This window comes from Acinonyx jubatus, chromosome B3 (assembly GCF_027475565.1).
Source record: "Acinonyx jubatus isolate Ajub_Pintada_27869175 chromosome B3, VMU_Ajub_asm_v1.0, whole genome shotgun sequence".
NCBI lineage: Eukaryota > Metazoa > Chordata > Mammalia > Carnivora > Felidae > Acinonyx > Acinonyx jubatus.
In genome coordinates, this window is record NC_069386.1 from 61560255 (window position 1) to 61580786 (window position 20532).

General features: G+C 56.9%; 2 protein-coding genes across 6 annotated transcripts in view; one reads left to right on the top strand and one right to left on the bottom strand.

The window, feature by feature from the left end:
- Positions 1–445: 445 nt before the first annotated feature.
- Positions 446–5964, top strand: ANKRD63 (ankyrin repeat domain 63). The gene has a single exon (XM_027066926.2). The coding sequence runs from the start codon at positions 1440–1442 to the stop codon at positions 2586–2588; it is 1149 nt and encodes a 382-aa protein (XP_026922727.2). The 5' UTR covers positions 446–1439; the 3' UTR covers positions 2589–5964.
- A 686-nt stretch (positions 5965–6650) lies between these two features.
- Positions 6651–20532, bottom strand: part of PAK6 (p21 (RAC1) activated kinase 6) — a 35792-nt gene continuing 21910 nt past the window's right edge. For 3 of the 5 annotated variants that reach the window (XM_053224169.1, XM_053224168.1, XM_027066921.2), the window contains 9 exons: positions 19319–19448; positions 18635–18843; positions 17091–17744; positions 11159–11656; positions 10918–11051; positions 10434–10560; positions 10196–10321; positions 9597–9731; positions 6651–8221 (listed from right to left, as the gene is read on the bottom strand). In XM_053224169.1, coding sequence (XP_053080144.1) covers positions 8054–8221; positions 9597–9731; positions 10196–10321; positions 10434–10560; positions 10918–11051; positions 11159–11656; positions 17091–17744; positions 18635–18838 — 2046 coding nt within the window. In that variant the 5' untranslated portion in view covers positions 18839–18843; positions 19319–19448 and the 3' untranslated portion in view covers positions 6651–8053. The remainder of the gene's footprint in view (positions 8222–9596; positions 9732–10195; positions 10322–10433; positions 10561–10917; positions 11052–11158; positions 11657–17090; positions 17745–18634; positions 18844–19318; positions 19449–20532) is intronic. The other 2 variants (XM_053224170.1, XM_027066923.2) reach the window with 1 other exon arrangement.

A 20532-nucleotide genomic window follows, 5' to 3' on the forward strand; every position in this document is an offset into this window, starting at 1 on the left:
TGGGGGTGGTTTTGTGCTCAGGAGGGAGGCGAGGACCGTAGGGGAGGCTTGCGTGTTTGTCCCTCGCATTTTCCGGGGTGGCGGCGCCAGGGAACTCTTCACGAGGCTGCAGCACTCCGGGCTCCGGCTCGGGCCGTGCGTCTCGGCTCCTCCCTCCTGTGCCTGTCAGCCGCCGGGAGCTGGCAATCGGGCGCGTGGTCGGGGTTGGAGACGTCGGAGATTGGAGAGCACACTCTCCCCTCCGCCCCCGCTCAGAGTGAGCGTGTGCGGGAAGAACAATTGTGTGTGAGTGCGTGATTCGCTACACTTGGAGTGGCAGTTCTCAGCCAGAATGAGCGCCCCCCCCCCCCCCGCCACCCTGTGCGCAGCGCAGATACCCCCTCCCCCGCCCCGCAATTACTTCCAGTTCGCCTTTCGCCGCCAACTCCCAGCTCGCTTATGGTCCAGTTCTGCCCTCTTGGGGTCCCATTTCCTTCCACCTGGACCGCTGGGGGCAGCAAGAAGCCCTCCGTCTTCCCCGACGGGTCCGAGGTCCCAAGTTTCTAAGGAGCCAGGAGCACCGACTCCGGTGGGGGCGGAGGGCGGGGAGACGAGGAAAGACGACTGTGACTTTGGGATTGTTCTGGCCTGCTGCATGTGGCCCCCAGCAGCAGCCGCCACCCCCGCCCCACAACTGCCGCCGCAGCCCCAGGGGAGCGCGGAGGAGGAGCCGCTCCCCGACTTCGTGGCCCACAAAGGGGTGGGGGTCAGGGGCGGTCTCCCCCGCCGCGTGCGTTCCTGCCCTGACGGCTCAGCCCGCTTCCAGGGCAGCCATTGCCATGGAGACCCCCGAGGCTATAAAGCCAGGTGTGCAGGCTTGCGGCGGCTCCCGCGCCGCTGAGCCCCCCAAGTAAGGAGCAAGCGCCCCGGCGCGGCCCGGCCCCCGCGAGCGGGGAGGAGGCGGAGGAGCGGCGCCAGCAGCTTGAGGAGCGGCGCGCCCCGCCAGGGCTGGAGGCAGGCGCGCTCGGCGGGCGCCACCGTCTCAGCAGGGGAGCGGGGGCTGCCTCGGGTGCGGGTGAGTGGCGCGGCTCCAAGCCACAAGGGACGGAGGGGCACCGGACACGCGGAAAACAGCGGGACAGGCAGAAAGGGGCCGAGCTTTCGCTCTTGTAGTCTTGTAGCGGGCTAGGAGCAGAGCTCAGAGTAGCGAGCAACCTACACTTCCAGGCGGGAAGCTCAGGGAAGGAGCAGCGAGACGCCAGGCGTGCGGCTCAGGAGCGGCGGGGCAGCGGAAGCTGCGGGAGCAAAAGACTGGGAACATCAGGACCCTCGGCTGCAGCCGCCCACGCGCGGAGAGAGCCAAACCAGAGCACCAGCGGGGCCCAGAGCCCGGCGGGGCGCGGGAACAGGGGCGCCCCCGTGCGGAGCTGCTGGGCCGCCTGGGAGCGGCGGCCGGGGTCATGCTCAAGCCCAAGGACCTGTGCCCCCGAGCGGGTACGCGCACCTTCCTGGAGGCCATGCAGGCGGGCAAAGTGCACCTGGCCCGCTTTGTGCTGGATGCGCTGGACCGCAGCATCATCGACTGCCGCGCAGAGCAGGGCCGCACGCCGCTCATGGTGGCAGTGGGCCTGCCGGACCCCGCGCTGCGCGCGCGCTTCGTGCGGCTACTGCTGGAGCAGGGTGCAGCAGTGAACCTGCGGGACGAGCGCGGCCGCACGGCACTCAGCCTGGCTTGCGAGCGCGGCCACCTGGACGCCGTGCAGCTGTTGGTGCAGTTCAGCGGCGACCCGGAGGCGGCCGACTCGGCGGGCAATAGCCCAGTGATGTGGGCAGCGGCGTGCGGCCATGGGGCGGTGCTCGAGTTCTTGGTGCGCTCTTTCCGCCGCCTCGGCCTGCGCCTCGACCGCACCAACCGAGCGGGTCTCACCGCGCTGCAACTGGCCGCCGCCCGCGGCCACGGGACCTGCGTGCAAGCCCTCACCGGGCCCTGGGGCCGCGCAGCCGCCGCCGCCGCGGCCCGGGGCTCCAACTCCGATAGCCCTCCTGGCCGTCCGGCTCCCGCGCCCAGCCCCGAGCGTCGACGACCCAGTCCTCGCCGCTTACCTCGGCCTCTCCTGGCGCGCTTTGCGCGAGCGGCCGGCGGCCACGGTCACGGTGGCGAGGCAGGGTCAGGGGGCAAGGGCTCTGGCCGGCACCGAGCGCAGGGCAGCGACAGGCCCGAGCTGGGCCGGAGCATGAGCCTGGCGCTGGGTGCTGTAACCGAGGAGGAGGCGGCTCGACTGCGGGCAGGAGCCCTGATGGCCCGACCACAGTCGCCCCAGTCTTCGGGGACCGGGAGGTGGCGTTCGCAGGAGGTGCTGGAGGGAGTGCCTCCGACCTTAGTGCAAGCCCCCATTGGCCTTAGCCCCTACCCGGAGGGCGGCCCCGGCTCTGGCCGTTTGGGTTTGCGCCGACGCTCTACAGCTCCAGACATCCCCAGCCTGGTCGGGGAGGCACCAGGGCCCGAGAGCGGCGCAGAGTTAGAGGCCAACGCTCTGCCCCATTCGGGGCCTGGGCCTCAGCCTTGGCAGGCAGGCACAGAGGCCATGGTGCTGCACTCTCAGCGGTAAACAGCATGGAGGTTGAGCCCTGCTCCCCCTGCTCTTAATGTCTCGCCTCCACTGGGATTTCTCTCTTCCAGGTCCTTCATTTAACTGGCAGTTTCCCGGCCTGTGATCCAGAACCTGTCCCCCACTACCAAGGCAAGACCTTTACCAACCCTCTCTCTGAAAAGAGCCCCTATTTTATTTCTTTTTTGTGCTTGTTGGTATTCCCTGCCTAGGTCTCTCGCCTTCCCTACAGCCTACCTTTCCTGTCCTGGAAGAGGAAGAGTAGAAGACTGGTTCCACATGCTACAGCCCTCCAGCCAGGAAGATGGACCCCCTACTCTGAGCCCTAAGGCTCAGTTCTGAGTCTTGCGGGACTCCTGCCCCGACACTTCCTCCTGGCCAGTCTCCCACACCCTAGTAGGCAGGCAGCTGAAGAGTTGACTTGTAGAACAAAGGCCTAGCCTCCCCGCTCTGCGTAGTGATAAGACAGTAATTCTGCACGTGACCTAAGTCTCCCTTCCTCTTAAGTGTTGGAGAAGGAGAGCAAGGAGACTGGCCTCTGAGCCCTTCTGGACAGGAGGGCTGATTGTGAAGGAGTCTGAAGGTTACGTTTTTTCTGGGGAGAAACTTCTGCCTCGAGACAATGAGAGCATATTTGGGGGTGGCAGAGGCCTTGGTGTTGAATGCTGGTTGTCTGCTGAAACAGCTCCTGGGTGATTCCAGCTCCCTGTGCCTCTGGCCGACCCAGGATTCAACTTCATTGATGATGGAGGGTCATTGCCCCACACCAACCCCTACCCAGCCCAGCTCCCAGCACCTGAGCCAGCCTGTACTTCAGCTCGGGGGCATTTGAGTTTTATCTTTGAGGTCGTGTCCCTCGTGATCCAGCCTTACTTCTGCTAACTGTTAGAGGCCTGAAATGAAAGGACTTGGCACTTCCCCGCCCCCACCACCTCCCAGCTCCCCTGGTCCGGCATGTGGGTGCCATGTGGGTGCTCCCGCAGGGTGGAACGGTTGCGAAGGCTTGGCTTAATTGTATTTCTTCCAATCCTCAAAGAACTCGTGTTTTGAGTCTTTGTATATGAAGCAGAAAGCAGCGGGTCTGATCCGAGGCTTAAGAACCTGACAATGTCTCTTTAAATAGAAGCTCTGCGAGGGGGATAATTGACTGAAGTGTTTGCCACGTTGAACGGCGGCGCGAGGGAGTCGGGAAGCCCACACGAGCCGCAGGTCCGGGTTTAAATTACATCAAACTCTGGCGAGAGCTGGAAGGGGGCTGTTAAAGGGCTCCTGCTTCTCGCTGGGCTGTTAATGGAGGGCAGGGCGGATGGTAGATGCTGGAGGTCGAGACCAAGGACCCCTGCCTCTGCCCCAGCGCGTGGGACGCAGGCCGGGCAAAGCTTCATTACTGGCAGATTAGTGAGTCAGAGGCAACCGTGGAGAGGTGGTTAAAAGCCCTTTTCCGGCGTGGTCCTTCCTCTCCTCCCCTCCCCTGCCTCCTCTTTGTGTTGGCCTAAGAGGGGGATTCTAGGAGGTCGGGTGAACGCGTGCCCTAGGACCCTGCGGAAACCCTAGCACAGGCACCTGTGCGCCTAGCCCGCGTGATGGCTGCGCTTGGGGGCTTTTTTTGTGAACCCCGAAGGTTGAGCGTGCAGCGCCTCACCCGTCTGAGGTGGGGGCTTTTCAAGGCGTCGATCTAAAACGCCTTTGCAGAACGAAAGGTTTCTCACCATAACTCTAAGGGGACTGTCCAGAGAGAATGATCTCTGCTGAGAAGTTGGGTCGGGGCGGGGGGATGGGGATGGGGTGAGTGGGCGTTGTATAGATGTCAGACACCTTCCCCATCCTTCTGCCCCTCAAAAGTGCAGCCACCCCACTCCACCCCGCACTGGACGTGATCTCTGGTGCCCCCTGGTGGCTACCGCTGCGCCTACCTCGCGGCGCCCTGGCTCGGAGTTGAGACTTTTTCTGGTTTCACTTGGGATCACGGCAATGTACTTCTCCCTCCGTGTGCATTTACCCATGGACTCCCCTTACTCTTGTAGTATATTAAATCCGGATACTTGAAGCCATTTCCCAGCAGTGGAGTGAGGGACAGTAAACAAAAAACCCGGATTTGGAGTAGCAGGAGCCCAGACCCTTCTTCACTAAGGACCCCAAGATCTTCCAAATTAAGGCTCCCAAGTCCAGAGAGTTCCTGCTCTCTTCTGAAAAACAGGGGCTTCCAACCCCTTCTTTATAATTTCTGAACCTTGGGACCTGCATTGTTTTCTTCTGATGAGATTTGCTTTCGTTTTGGGTGTGTATTGCCCTCCCCTCATTCCTTTCTCCCCAGACATCTGCCTCTCCTTAGTCCCACTGTCTGGGTGGTGGGTGAAGGATACAGAAGCACCTGAAAAGCCAGGTGGAGAGGATCTGGGGTGGGATGGGGGATAACTGGACATCCCAAGCACAAACTCTTGCCCCCCCCGCCCCCCACTCCGGCCGATCCCTGCTTGTTCACTTATTCCCTTTCTGACTGTGTTTAATTTCCACGGTGTTTTTAATGGTGTAAGAATACAAGTATTTTGACCTTCAAAACACTGTAAGGTCTGGGGTGAACATTAGGTTGATGGTGCTGTCATCTTTCAAATGTTGCTGACCTGTGGCTTTCTGGTTGAATGTCACCCTGGGCCTTCCTTATTGAGTAAACAATCACGAGGGCTCCTCTCCACGGAGGTGCCAAGGGCTTGGTGGTTGAAAGTATTGTTTCTAAAAGACCACAGCAGATCTTTCCTGTCTGCAATGAACTGTGTGTGACTGACTTTCTGTTCTTGCAGATTACTTACTAGTCCCAGCTCTGTGCAAAACTTCTACATCTCAGCACATTTTGCTCTCCTGCACTTCCTTCTCTTTGTCAGCCCCCAGGCATTGAGGCTGGGGTCCTCTCTAGCTCGCTCACTTTAGAAGAGACCTTTCTAAACAGTTTTCTTTTCCAATCCTTGTTGCTTTCATCGTTGTGAAGAGTCACACAGGCCACTGGAGTTCAGTACCCTAACATCAAACTCAGAACTAGGCTGCATGGGAGGCCAAATGACGTCTGCACACGCTTTTGGAATGACACTGGGCGGTGGAAGGACTATTAGAACTCAGAAGAATAGTTAATAAATCCAGTATTATTCAGTTGCAAGAACTGGCCTCTCTTTGCCTCGCCAACTGCTCCTGATTCTGGGCTCCCTATGGAGGGACAAGAGGGTGTGCTTGCTTCCTGTGAAGGTTCTGCCTTCTGTCAGCCTCCATCCCTGCCTGTTCCACCGTGCGCTGTGGCCGCCTCCTGAAGGAAGGACTCAGGTACTGCTTCCAACTGAGCTGGTGGGACCAGGGCCCTGAGACCAGGGCAGCTCTCCGGGTGGGGCTGGTGTGGGGAGCAGGAGAGGGTCTGTGTGACTCCTGGATGCTGGGTAAGAGGTTTCAGTGAACCCTGGGGCTGGGGGTAGGATGAACTTTCAGGAAGGAAGTGCTGGAATCAGTGTCAGAGCTAGAAGCTTAAAGATCATGCCATCTACCTCCCCTACCTGCAGGACTAGGACCAAGGTGTATTGATTTCCAGTCACTGCACTGCTGCTCCACAACCCCTCAGTTCTGAGAACAGAAACACAGACTGCTTTCTCCCTGGAAGCAGTTCTAGGCCACTTTCTGTGGACAGCTGGAGGAAAGCCGCCTCTGACTTTCCTTGGAGTGGGAAGCAAAAGGGAGAAGGGAGACGCCGGTGCAGAAAGTGGCCATCAGCTCCAGTGGCTGCCCCCAGAGCCCCTGTGGTACCAGCAAGCAGAGCGCATGGCCCTGGTTTTCCTGGCTGGGTTCTTCTCCCCTGGGAAGGACAGCTCTGTCCGTTTCTCAGTTCTTTCAGTCCCAAGGGCCTTTCGCTTCCTGTTTCCCTTCTTATCCGCCCTCATGGGCCCACATGCCACGAGGGAGTTGGGCTTTCTGTGGACTCAGTGACCGCTGGGGAGCTCATATGGGAGGGGGGCACACCAGACAGCTGCTTGAAGTGTCCAGCTTGAACATAGCCTGGCTCCATTGTCAGAGACAACAGCCCAGAGGTTTTGAACACTCAGTTTAATTTAAAACAGGCACAAGTGCAAACAATTCACAAAAGTTTCTAGGGAAGATGCTTTTGTTTTTAAAACTCTGACCCTTAAAAAAGTCCTTGCAAGTTTTTTTTTTGGGGGGGGGGGCCCAAAGCAGGCCACTAGGGAGCAGAGGAATCTAAAAATATTATCTAGATAGGGTCCTGACACCTGGAGTTCTTCCCTGGATTCCCTGACTCACAACATCCCTGAAGGTGGGGAGGGAAGGGGGACAAAGAGACAGGTGTCTGAAGAGGCAGCTAGGGCAGATGGTTTGCACAAAGGGGGTGTCCATTTTCTTGACAGGATGGAGCCCCAGGGGGTGGTTCATCTCCCTCAGACCAAGATTTTTGAAAATAATGGGTCCTTGATGACCTGGTTATTGAGAGAAAGCTCACAGGCAAAACAAAGTTTGTTCCTTTACCATTCCCATCTCTGGCTCTCAGACTCCACAGTATAGGAGACACCTGGAAATCTGCGAAGCCCCTGGGATGTGTCAGCTCTCTTCACTGTTCAGGTAGAAACACGGGACTTAGGAGGTGGGAAACCAGGCCAAGAAAGCAGTCCCTTCCTGGTAGAATTTAGTGGCAGAAGGGATGGGAAGCCTTACTGAAGTAGGTGACCTGTGAGTGACCTGAAGGGAGCCAGGCTGTCAGGGTGACTGTCCTCCACTTACACACACACACACACACACACACACACACACACACAATGTTCTCTCCATCCTGTAAAGTGAGATTATGTTTACCACCAACCGCATTCTTTCTCTTTTACCCAGACAAATGCCCTTCCTCCACCCCTGGCCAGAGAGCAGGCTGTTCACAGTTTGGAGCAGGCTGTGCAGGGAGAGTGGTGTCAGTGCAGGTGGGTCAGGAAACAGGTGCAGGTTGGACCGTACCTTCAGGAAGTCAGACATAAAGGAGGAAGACGGCTTCAGGCAATAGAAACCTTCCCTGTGGCTCTCTTGAGACCCCAGGGTTTAGAGCTGGAGCTGAGAACAGCAAGTATCCTGGCGAAGACAGGCAGTCTGCCCTCTCGGTGACCTGGGATGCTAATGTACAACTACTTTTAAAAAACCGCAGCAGCTTTTTCTGCTGTGTTGGCCACGTGGCCAGGAGTGCGGGTCTCCACGTTTCTTAGAAATATCCCTGTGCAAATAACAGAGGGTCATTCTGTAGAAGGGGGTCTCCACCATCCCAAAGGCAACTGGGGACTCTCTTGGGAGGCAGAGAGACCGAGGGGCAGGTCCGGCCTGGCCCAGTGGGCTGAGGGGCAGAAGGGTGTGGGTGGGGTTTCACATTCGATCTTTGGAGAGAATACTGAGAGAATGAGGCAGGCAGGCCCCGCCGGCAGGCTGGCTGCCCAGTGTCCCCGGGCTCAGCAGGTGGAGGTCTGCTTGCGGTAGAGCTGGATCAGGGGCACCAGGCACTCGGGCAGCCCTGTCTGCAGCAGGAAAGGGTGGTCCAGGAGCTCCTGAGCCGTGGCTCTCTCCTGGGGGTCCCGCACCAGCATCCGTTCCAGGAAGTCTCGAAGCACTGGGGAGACCTGTGGAGACAGGGCATCGGTGAGAGGAAGCCACAGCATGGGGTGGCTTCGGGGTTACTTGTCTGCCTGGCCCCACCATCATTTGAAAGTCTTGAATTCTCTCGTTTCTTACTTCCTGGTAGTAGCTCCCAGACTCAGTACTTTCTGGATTATGGGATAGGTAAAGAAAATTGGCATCGGTCCAGGAAAAGTGGCTGGATCACCTCTAGGGGGTGCTACTGAGCAGTGGAATTAAGAAGCCTGGTGTCCTGGGAAGCTGGGCTGCAAATATAGCCCATTCCTCACCCTGCTTCTCAGGGCTCTCAGCCTTCAGGTTCTGTGGTTCTGCGGGAGAAGCATGGGATTCGTATTAGTGATCCAGTCCTGGGTCTATCCCTGATCTTGGGCAAGTTGCAATTTTCTCTAGACCTCAGTTTTCTCACCTGCCCAATGGGCTAATGATAAAATGTGCTTGCTCTGTCTTTAGTGAAGATAAGAAAGAGATCAGGGATGAAGTGTTTGGAAGAAAAGAAAAAAACAAAGTGGGACCTGAAAAGGGAGATTTCTTTACTGCTCTAAGCCTTAGAGTCTAAGTCAGGGGCTTATCTTAGTTCATTCTGTGCCAATATCTTGGGATTAAGCTAAATCTTGGGCTGTTACAGAAGGCTACCTCCTCTGGGGAATTAGCCAATTGGAAATCTCCCCATATGTTAATCTTGGGGCTGGTGGTGCAGGCTCCAAGGACCAGTTGTCTCGGAAGGTGTCTTCCTGTCTGTTCTCCCATCCAGCTGTGGTGGGGCCACAGAACTATTTATTATTCAGGGACTGGGCTTCAGCCCTCTGGGACATTTCTCGATCTGGCCACGAGATGGCAGTGCCATTTTGCCGCCCTGTACTGACCTGCCCACCAGCAAGGAGTGTCCACTGGTAAAGGCCTGTGAGTTTGGGTGGATTTGACAGAAAAGGGTTACACACACGCACCCCCTTTAAGGGAAAACCTGTGGTTCAGACGTGGTCAGGATGTGCACCAATGAAGGACAAGGCAATTTGCTATGACAGACTCGCAACACTGTGCCTTGGTATGGCTCCCCTGCCAGATGGGGTAGAGGGGTTCCTGCTCAACTAGCTTCTCTAGATTCCTGGAAGGCTTGCTTTCCATTTTCTCAGGCTCTTGTCATTTGCCTGCAGGCAGAAACTTGTCTGAGTGACCACAGAGGTTTGTGTACAGATGTGGCTCCACACCCAGGTGCAGGTTTTGTGCGGAGAAAGAAGAGCCTTTTCTGGGAGCCTCTGGCTTCTGTGGAAGGGAGAAGCTGGGCCTGGGAGCCCAGGCTCTGGTCCTCCAAGCCTCAGGAAGAATGGGGTCAGCAAAGGCACACCCTGTGCACTGACTGACCTTGTGAGAGTTTTTCAGCCTGGGTGGGGGGCTGTCCCGGAGCCTCTTCATGGCTTGCACTGGGGAGTCGCTGAAGTAGGGTGGCTCCCCGTCCACCATCTCAATCACCATGATGCCCAGAGACCAGATATCCACCTGCAGGAAGAGAATGTCCCTGATTCCACTGACCAGAGCTGACCCTTCAGTAGCAGTGTACCGTGGGGGGATGGGAGCAGCTGGCCCCAGCTTTCATCGGTGAGCTGGCCTCCTTCCTGGCCACCTGCCTCGTGGTCAGTTCCTTTCTGCATGAGTGCCCACTGACTGCAGGGACATAGCTGTCAGCCATTCTCTGAGAATGGCCATCACACATGAGGAAGCCCGGCCATACCCCACCTTGCCCTTGAGCTGCCGTAGGAGCATTTTCGACAAGCAAAGTCACAAGTGAGAGCAGACCCATCTAAGAGTGGGCAGGGTGTGATGGGCAGTGGGGTAGGGTACTAAGTAGGAATCTGAAAACTAGGGCTATTTTGGGGAGCGGGGGCGGGTCTTTGCAGGGGCCACAAGAGCTATTTGTTCCCAAGCTGCTTCTGGGAGGACTGGGGGATGGAAGGACCAGTTACCTCAGTCGCGTACAGAGACCTGGAGATCACTTCAGGAGCCATCCAGTAAGGGGTGCCTACCAGGGACTTCCTCTTAGGGACGTCTTTGCTGATCTGAGCACAGAATCCGAAGTCAGAGAGTTTCACCTGCGGTTGAGGTGAGAGGGAAAAACGGGAGTGAGTGGTGGAGCCGGAGCTGAGCTGGGAATATGGAAGCAGGGGGTGGGACGCGGGTGTACCAGGGAGGGGAGGGGCCTACCCTGCCATCCAGGGTCAGGAGGATGGAGTCACTCTTGATGTCCCGGTGGATGACACCTTGGGCATGCAGGTAAGCCAGGGCCTGCAGCACGGCCTCACACACAGTGGCGATCTGCTCCTCGTTCAGCCTGTACAGGGAAGGCCACAGGCAGAAGAGAATGTTAGCTTTGGCGGGGCTGCAGGGCAGCTGGCTGCCAGATTAGGTGCCCCTGGTACCGGGCCCCACAGCTCCTAGGCAATATGTGTGGGGGTCCAGTCAGGCCAGGGCCCTGGTGGAAATGGGCCTGGACTTAGGCTGGAGACATTCTGGTGTTCCCCAACCCACTCTCCTGAACGCCATGAGTCTGTTAACCCCAACAGACAGGAGGTGCTCACAATGACGTGACAGGCACCCCAGTGTCCTTGGCCTGAGGCTGCACAATACTCCTTCCAAGACAGTGGGGGGCAGCCGGCCCTCCCACTGCCCAGCCCTCGCAGCTGCCCACCTGACTTGGGAGACGATGTCCGTGAGGGCCCCGCCCTGCAGGAACTCCATAAGCACCCACAGCTCCTCGCCCACCAGGTAGCTCTTGTACATCTCCACCACGTTGAGGTGCTGGTAGTCTCGCATGATCACCACCTGGGGGGCACAGGTGGGGGTGCCTGAGTGCCAGGCACAGTCCCCACTGCCCCCGCTCCCAGATGTTCATCCCGAGCGCCCCGCCACGTCTTGCCCTCTCCTCCCACCTCATTAAAGAGCAGCTCCCTGCGCTGCTGCTTCCTGAGGTCCATCATCTTGACGGCCACCTGGCGGCCTGAATGCTTCTCCCGGGCCAGGCAGACGATGCCCGTGGAGCCCTCGCCGATCTTCACGTAGCTGTCCAGCAGCATCCGGGGGTCACCCTGGTCCACCACCATCCTGAGCGCAGCCTTGAACTGCTCGTGTGTCACAACACCTGTGTCCTCGCCAGCCAGGGCACCCTTGGCCACCGTGGGGTCCTGGGGCAGGTACAAGTTGCTGGTGCTGATCTGGGCTTGCCTGGTGCGTGGGGAGCCCGCGGGGGAAGACCGGCCTGGGGGTGGGCCGGCAGCTTGGGCTATGCGGAGGGACTTCTGGGGGCTGCTGGTATCCGAGGTGGTCAGAGGGCTGAAGGTCCCCATGGGCTGGTCTGAGGGCAAGGACTGGGCCTTGGCCACCAGGCTTTGGGTGGGTTCTTTCTGCAGCGGTCGAAAAGAGGAGGTGGGCTGCAGGGAGGGAAAAAGAAACAGAAAGGGGTTTGACTGTGGGAGCGTTTGCTGTGACCTTTCCAGAAGCAGGGGTTGACCTCTGGACAGGGGCAGGTCTAGAGGGTGTCAGACCAAATAGGGTAGGTGCTACAGGCAAGGATTTTCAAATGGAGCAGAAGCCAAAGCTTGGTTCTGCCTGGCAACCCAGCCCCCAGCATTCCCAGGTAAGCAGTCTAACAGCAGCTCTTTACATCCATTCTGCCACTCCTGGGAAGCTGAAGAAAGCAGAGTCCCTGGGGTGTCCTCTGCCGGGTATTTCTTCCTGGGTAATTGACAGCCAGACCCCTGGGAGGCCATCCAGAGGCCGACTTCCTTCTGTGCTGCTGGGCTGTGCGGGGAATCTGGGTCAGAGGCATTCTTCATTCCCAGGGCGCTCCCACCCAAGGGGCCTTGTGGGTGGAAGAGGCCCTGGGTGGTGGGGTGGGGGTGTGGACAGCAGGGCAGCTGTGACTGGCTCCCAGCACAGGGCAGGGAAGCCACAGCACGGGCTCTGATAACCCCACTTGTGCCAGACAGCAGGGAGTCTGCGTGTCTATGCTGTGAGAGTGTGTCCCTAACAGAGGACCATAGAGCCGTGTTACCATCTGAGTGTTCTCAGGTATGCTTCCTGGGCTAGAGATCTGGAATCAGGAGGGCAGGTCTAGCCAAACCCAAGCCCTGGGGCCAGGGGTGGGGAGGTTTCCTAGGGGCTCCACAGAGCAGCCTCTCTACCTGCTCCCAAGCATGAAACTCCTGGCTGATGACCCCCACAAGGAAGGGAAGGCAGGGGCCTATCTCTATGGCCTCTGGTGGGACAGGAGGGGAAGTGGAATTGCATGGCAGACTGGCCCTCAGTGAGCCCAAGCCCCAGCCCTGGAAGCCTCTGAGGTTCCTTGCCTTTCAGGTCCTAAGCCCTCCTGGCAGCCCAGCAGGAAAGGGTCCCATTCTTGGGTTCTCTCCAAGGAGCTGGCGATGTGCAATACGACTCTTCCCAGGCATTATATGATTTTAAAAGGGGCACCCCAGAAAGGGCCAAAGTTACCTAACGAGGGACACTTCAGGAGCTGCAGAGAACTTCTTGGAACGTCTCAGAACCCATCATGTAGCAGCTGCCTAGGTGCCCAGTGGGTCCTGGTCCAGGTCCCCAGAGCTCCATTGACCTCCAGGAAATCTCCTCAGGCCCTCAGCTTGGGCTGAGGGACCCCGAGTCTGGGCCTTCGGTCCTACCAGGTTCAGCAGAGCCTTGTCAACCTCTTCAGCACCCTCTCCCCAGGCTTCAGGGCGCTCACACCACCCCACTCGGCCCCTGGTCTTGCCTAGGGGTGAGCATGTGTGCAAGGGCCCCTGCTGGCAGAGAGCCAAGTTGTGGCAGAGTGTGCTTGGATTCAGCCTACACGGTGAAGGAGCCAGGAGAACCTCCCAGCACCCATTGTGACTACTCCATCCTGCCCACTGAGCACATCTGGGTAGTAAACAGATCTTCCCACGTCTTTGCCAGCACCTGGCCCGCACCCACCTTTCCCCACTCTGTGTGGTTGGAGCAGTGAGACCTCTGGACTGGGGGGTCACAACCTAGGTTTCATTACTACACTGCTCTGACCAGCGATGAGTCTTAGGCACCTCACCCTCTCTGAGCCCCGCTCTCCTCTATAAATGCACAGTGATCTGGGGAGCTGGATAAAATGCAGATTTCTGCCTCGGTAGGTTCCCTAGAGCAGTGACCCTGCATTTTAATGAGGCCCCTGGGCTCTGATGTAGGAGGACTGTGGGCCACACTTGGGGCAGCTTTGGACAAATGGGGTCTGTGATTCCATGACCTCAGGGAGACTGTGGGAGGACTGGGATGGGAGTGGAGGGGGCAGGGCCACTGCTGAGGCTGTGAGGCCATGTCCCAGGAGCAGATGGTTCACAAGACTTCAGCCTGCACGGCTCACTACATCACAGGATCACCAATCACGAGGTAGCCCCTGAGGCCCTGTAGAAAGGCTGTCTGCTGGCCTGTGAGGTATGGCTCACAGAAAACATGCTCTCTGAGCATCTGGGTGGGGCTGGACAGAGTTTGGAGGGCCTACAAACACAGCTGCTCTCTCTACCTGGATTTCTAAGGAAGGCTTTAAAATGATTCCCTTCACCTTCTGGCTTCTTGGCCTCCTACACAGGCTGTCTCTGCTCTGTGGTTGAGTGGGTGCTGTCAGTCGGTGCGGGGGGGGGGGGGGGAGTGGGCGTGGTAAGGACAAGCCCTGTGGAGGGGCCTAGGAGGGGATTTGCTCCCCCTCTGCTCTCAAGGCCCCTGTGGAGACACTGCTGCAGGTGCTGGCTGAACCCAGGCACCAACGGTGCAGGGGTAGGTGGGTGGATGATACAGTAGGGATCCAGCTGAGAGCCCAGCTCCAGTGTGGCCTGGAACATGGGATAGGGGGTGGTGGGGACCCACCACCTGGACTCAGTCTTCACCTCAGCAGCATCTGGTCCCTTTGTTGGCCTCGCTGCCTGTCTCCACAAGAAGGGAGTTTCTACTTAATGTCACCACAAGAAAAAATCAGAGGAAACCTATTAAGCCACACCAAGAAAGAGAAAGGGGGACAAAAGATGGAATTCACTGTTGTGGGCTCTAGAGTTCCTGGTGTGATAGAGACGTCTCCTCGGGCGGGAAGCCACCAGAAGAGTCGTGCGTAGAGTTACAATGATGCCTCATTTTCCCTTCCCCGGCTATGATGACAGGGCCAGGCTCTCCAGCCGTGGGCTTAGGGGCTGTACTGTAAGTGCCTCAGAGGCAAAGACCATGTCATAATATTTTAAAAACAATAAAGCCATTTATTGGGGGTACACCACTCTGACAAGGCCCTTAAATGCATTTCTAATTTAATTCTCACAACCTCGGGGCTTGTTTTATTATCCTATGGGTACTATTATTATCTGTATTTGTAGATAAGAAACAGGCTCAGAAAGGTTAAGTAACTTGCCCAGCGTCACTAGGTAGTGAGGAGCAAGGCCAATGTCAGCCCTGGTCAGCATAACTCCCTACCCCTATGCTGTGGTCCTACGGGAGGTACCTGGAATTTAACAGAGTACAGGGTACACAGTAGGTGTTTAACCAAGGCTTGCTGATTCTTGAGGTCTTCCGATTTGGCCTTTCTGCCTCTAAGTGGAACCACTCCTAAATCCCCCAAGTTCCTGTCTTAACTCTTTGGCCTCCAGCCCCCACTCAGGGTTGAGGTCTTTTGCTGTTTAGCCAAAGTGAGTGACTGCAGGCCAAGCTCCCTGGGGCTGGGTACAAAAGCCCTAGAGCCACAGACCCTCCTGGAGCCTCTTCCGGCTGGAGGTGACAATTGGTGGCTTGACCTCCTAGGGCACCAGTGCATGGACAGCTGCTGTGAGCTTCCTGAGCCAGCCCCTGGGATGTGCTGAGGTGCAGAAGGCTGGCTGCTGGTTTGGTCTGGTGGTTCCTGGGGCTGTAGGGGTGGAATAGGAAGCCAGATGCAGTGGTTCTCAACTGGGGCTGATTTTATCCCCCAAGGGACATTTGGCAATGTCTGGGGGGATTTTTGGTTATCCCGTCTGAGAGGTGCTACCAGCATCTAGTGGGTAGAAGCCAGAGATGCTGTTAAATATCCTACGATGCACAGGAAAGCCCCTACAGCAAAGGATCATCTGCTCCAAATGTCAATAGTGAAGGGGTTGAGAAGCTATGGCCCAGAGCAGCTCAGAGGAAGTCTCAGCCCTGCCTTTTAGAGGCCTGGCTTGAAAATATTTATTTAGAAATACATGCCCAAGGTGCCTGGAAGGAAACTACTCCCCTGGATCTGGAACTGTGGCATCTCCAAGCCGCAGATGACTACCACCTGCCTCTGGTGCAGGGGACAGCCCCACACATGCAGCAGTGGTGGCCTATGGGAGATCCTTGGTAAAGTATGTAGGATGGATGGGCCGACAGAGGTTGGGTGGACAGCCTGATCCTGCTGTGGGGTGCTGGCAGGAGCTCAGAAACATGCATGTCAGTGCCCAGCCCAGGGCTGACACCCCCTTTTCCCAAACCCCCGAAGCCCTGCCACAGGACTCCCGAGAGGCCAGAGAGCGATCAAGTATCAGTTCTCACCTCTTGGGCAGCATGAACTGTCCTGCTCCCACCTTGGTTTTCAAGGAAGTGTCTCCCCAGGGGATGGCCTTCCAGAGACCTCTCAGCTCACAGACATGTTCCTCATATGGATACATCAAGCCACATCTCATTTGTTCTACCCCTAAACCCGCACCCCACGTGGAAGCCCAGCCCACGTCCTTCATTCCAGTGACTACACAAAGCCCAGAACCTTCCCTGGATGCCTTGGGCTGCCAGTGACTTGGAAAGGTTAAGGGTCCAGGCCACTCCCCTAGCTGGAACCACACTCATGTACCACCAACATGGGAGGAGCCAGGCTTGCTCTGAAAGCCCTCCAGGGAGGGGAGGTCTGACTTTTTTAGGTCTGACTCCCCACCCTCGTGCTGCAATGTGAGCTCATTTCCACCGGCCCCTCAAGAAGGAGCTAGAGATGCCAGAAACCTTTAGGAGCAAGAGGCCTGAACCCCGAGGGCCCTCTCACCGTTTCCTTCCCTGACTCATTCGAGACACCTGGGACTTGTCCTACCCTCTCTGAGTACCTCTTGTCATTCTGCCTAATGAGAAAGGCTGGTGCTGTCACCACGGACAGGACGTCTAAGGGCAAGAACAGTCTCCTCTGCCTGTCAAGAAATGTCACCGTTAGGGTTCCCTTCACTGTTTCCTATTTCACAGTCCTGCTGCTCCCCGGCCCAGGCACGCTCATTGCTCTAGCTTTTCACAGGGCACATGGACTCCAAATAAATCATTACAGAACGTTCAAACGGCCACTAAAGGAAAAGGGGAGGAAGGAAAGCATTCTCACCGGAGAAGGGGTTACACCTGAACATTCCTGATGCCTTAGGGAGAAGCAGTCTGGACAGGGAACCTCAGCAGGACCTGAGGAGAGCACTGGGGCAAGCAGGGGGCGGAGGCCGAAAGAAGCTGACAAGAGGGAGGCAGAGACCCTGCCCCTGTCCAGCACCAGAGCACCTGGCTCTGGGTGCTGGGGGCGGGGAAAGGTCTGGGCTTATGGTTAGAGGTGTTTGCCTGCCAGTGTGGCCCATCTAGACACACCGCAGAGGGCAAGAATGTAAACTGGGATGTACCAAAGGCCCTTCTGAGGCCCCCACCCCGCCCCAGAAAATGAGCCAGCCTGAACCTGACTCACCTGTGCTAAGGTTTGGAAGACCAGGGCTTACTTGGTTCAGGGTAGAATCCTCAGCTGAGGCTGAGCTGGCTTCTTGATCACTGTGTTCCCTTATGCCCTCCCTAGCCTGACCCCGTAAGTGGGGAAGGCCAGGTTCCTGGGCTCTGCTGACGGGGCCCATCCCAACCTACCTTGCTCTGAGAGGGAGGGCCTGGCTTGCTGCTGCTCGCAGGGGCTGTGGCAGGAGTAGACAGGAACATGCTTCGGAACAGCCTGCGCTTAAGGCTGCTCTCCTGGGTCTTAGGGCTGGGGCTGCCCTCCCCACCTGGCCTGCCAGTCGCCGAGCCCACCAGGCAGGACTGTGGCCGGGCCTCCTCGGAACCATGCCTGGCAACCTTGGTCCCACGCCTACCAGTGGCTGCGGGGGGTGAGGCGCCGGGTGGGGAGCTCTGTAGGCAGGCACCCAACTGCAGGCAGCGCTGTGTGGCACCCTGGAACTCGGTGGGGCCTAGCGACTGTGCCTTGGTGGCCAGCCCGTTGGGTAGGACTCTTGGGCTCTGTGGCTCCGGCCACGGCATCTGCCTGCGGCCTGCTGGTGTGCCCCCGTTGCAGCTGAGGTAGAGGCCATGGGGGTCAGTGCGCTCAGACTGGGGGCTCTGCAGGTACATGTCCGGGTCAGCGGCCCAGTGTTCATCCCCCAGCAGCCCTAGGGACTGTGCCCGCCGCCGGCTGGTGGGGCTGCGGCCACGCAGGGTGTTGGAGCTGATGACCGACAACTTCTGGATGTCGTTGAGCAGCCCTGATATGTAGCCGTCCATGGGCACCGAGCTGCCCCGCACCACTGTCTGTAGGGGAGGGAAAAGAGTGTGGGTGAGCAGCCAGTTCATGGCAGGGAGGGGTGGCTCTGGACCAGATCAGACAGCCTTCCCAGGGGCCTTCGGGAGAAACACCTGAGGATCTCGCTTGCTGTGTCATCTAGCTGTTTCTTAATTTTTCAGTCACTCACCAGGGTCCACAGCAGGTTGGGCCTGTGTGGGGGCAGAAATACAGGGAGAAGGCCTATTGTCATGGGGCTCACAGTCCAGCAGGGCAGACAGGGAGTCAGCACACCAAGTGGTGTGGGCATCTGAGCTTCGGGAGCCGAGGGGGCACAGAGGTAGGGTCCAGACCCTGCCTGGGGTCTGCTGTCATTCTCTAGCTCTATCTGTGGCCTTATGGGAGACACACAGAGCTTCTTGAGGAGGCAGTGGCCAGTCTAGGGCTCTCCTCCACATTAACTGGCTTTGTGGCCTCCAAACCCTGGCAGGGCCCCTGACTCCAGCCCCTACCAAGCTCTTGCCCTTTTTGACCCACACAACTAAGTCCCCCTGGTCTGGGAGTCCCGGCCCCAGAGGGGCTACGGGTCTAAATATTGCCTGGGATACACTTAATACTGAAAGATTATTCATTGTTATCTGAAATTCAAATTTTGCTGGGCATCCTGTATTTTTCTTTGCTAAATCGGGCAACCCTACCAACCTGCATGCAGAGAGGGACGCCCCAGGCTCCTCCTCCCTGGAAATTCAATCCTCACCCAGGGTGAGGCTGATTAGCAGGGAACGCAAACAGCTAGCTAATCGATAGCTGGTAATTAGGTGGTTCCTCCAGGTGCCTTTGTGGTTTTGCCAGGCACGGGCTTCTGTGGACTGGGAGAGGCCAGACTCTGCAGGACCATCCTTGCCGCCGCCTCCCTTACCTTCATGGGCTGGAGCTGCACCCGAGTAATTCGAGAAGGGTCCACCACGGGCTTGGGTCGCCGAAGCGTGTCCAGGATGTTCTGCCATTGTGGTGGGAGGCCCACAAACTTGCCTTCTTTGGGATCAAAGGAGGTGTGGACACGGTGCTGGAAGTTCTGTGGGGCTGAGATCTCAGGGCGTTTCTTCTTTTTCTTTCGGAACATGGTGCCTGTGTGGGTAGGGTCAGGCTGAGCTCCAGCGAGGGGCTTCATGGGAGCCTGGTCCAGGGAAGCACAGGTGGGTGCTACCCCCATCCCCACCCCTCTCTCAATGCTCCCTCCCCCAGCCCAGGGCTTCCCTCACCTCTCAGCCCTACTTCCTCAGGGAAATGGCCAGCTCCAGCAAAGCAGTCCCAGAAACAACAAAAATGCCAGAAATAAGCCAACACAGACTACAAACAAGGGAAAGAGGTGTCTGTCTCTCTGCCTGTCTGTGCCAAGTCTCCTGCCGAGCAGGCAGACTCTGGGGGTGTGTTTTTCTAAGATCCAAAGCCCATTACAAATATCATTCCACTGTCAATAATTTAAAGAGGGGAAAGAGGGAAGAAAGCAGGTAAATGCATTTTATGAAACATGTACGTACAACCTTGACTCTTAAACGAGGTAAGAATAGTACAAGAAAAAGAAAAGCTGAACCAATCTCACCTGTGAATAAAAAGGAAAATCCTAAACAAAACTAGTAAGTTGAATCCAACAGCACGTTAAAGTTTTTTGTTTTTTCTTTCAGATCACATTCAACTCCTGTTTGTCCCAGGATGGTTCAACCACAGAATCCCTGTTTATGTGATAAATAACATTCATAAAAAAGCCAACGTGTTATCCAGTCTGGGACCACGTATCATAGGATCAGGGACCCCAAAAGGGCCCTCTTGGTCACCAAGTGCTTGGCCCTCATTCCAGAAAGGTCCTGAGTTAAGGGCACAGCTGGTGTGGGTGAGGACAACTGTACTAGGGGTAGGTCTCCCCAGGGAAGAAAGCACTCCCCCCCCCACCCTTGGGCCTTTCCCCTTGAGTCTCAGGACTCTGTGCAAAACATCACTTGTAGCCAAACCTCCATTCTTTTCCTTGCTAATCTGGGCTTTGCCTAAGGCCCTGTGAGCAATGTCAACAGCTACCAGGGACATGGGCACTCAGACTTGAGATGGGGAGCCTGGAAACCCAGGGTATAGTGATGACCCCAGCCTGCCTTCAGGGAGACTGGTCAGGATGGCTCACTTGAATACTTTTGTACCTGAAGTGGCTCAAAACAGCTCAATGTGGGGTTTTGGGGTTGTTTTTGTTTTAATTTTTTCTTTATTGGGGCCAAGTACACTGAATGGGCTCTAATGCCACCTGGAAAGTCCACTTCTAAGTTTCAAGAAACAGACATATTTGTTTCTTGAAATGAATGCTTGGATCACTCATCTATCCAGAGATTTGGTGCTGTGCTTCTGACCATTTTCTCTCTTTCTCTAGCTCTCTTTTTTGGTAGTGTTTGGTTTTGTTTTTGTTAGCAGTAAACATAAGTTCTTGTATATAAAACAAACAACCCCTCCCCCCAAAGATTTGGGATACAGAGCCGTGGCATTCTCTTTTGGCTCCTGTTCCGGAAATAGCATTTTCCTAGTCACTTTAGCAGGCTCTGGAGGAGGTCACGGATCTGGGAGGCAGCTGGCACCCACTCAGAAAGGCAGGGAGGCTTGAATAGCCACAGCTTTCCCACGAGGAACTCACCACATGTGAGTTAATTTATGTCACACCTCTTGGAGTGTCAGCAACTTATGGGACCTTAATGTTGGGAGCTTACCTAATACTCCCTCTAGACAAAGCCACATGTGCGGGACCCCCAAGGACCAAGGCCTTTGGAATGAAATAGACCT

Coding starts and splice junctions, on each gene's coding strand:
- ANKRD63 (XM_027066926.2), top strand. CDS start 1,440: ATGCTCAAGCCCAAGGACCTGTGCCCCCGAGCGGGTACGCGCACCTTC.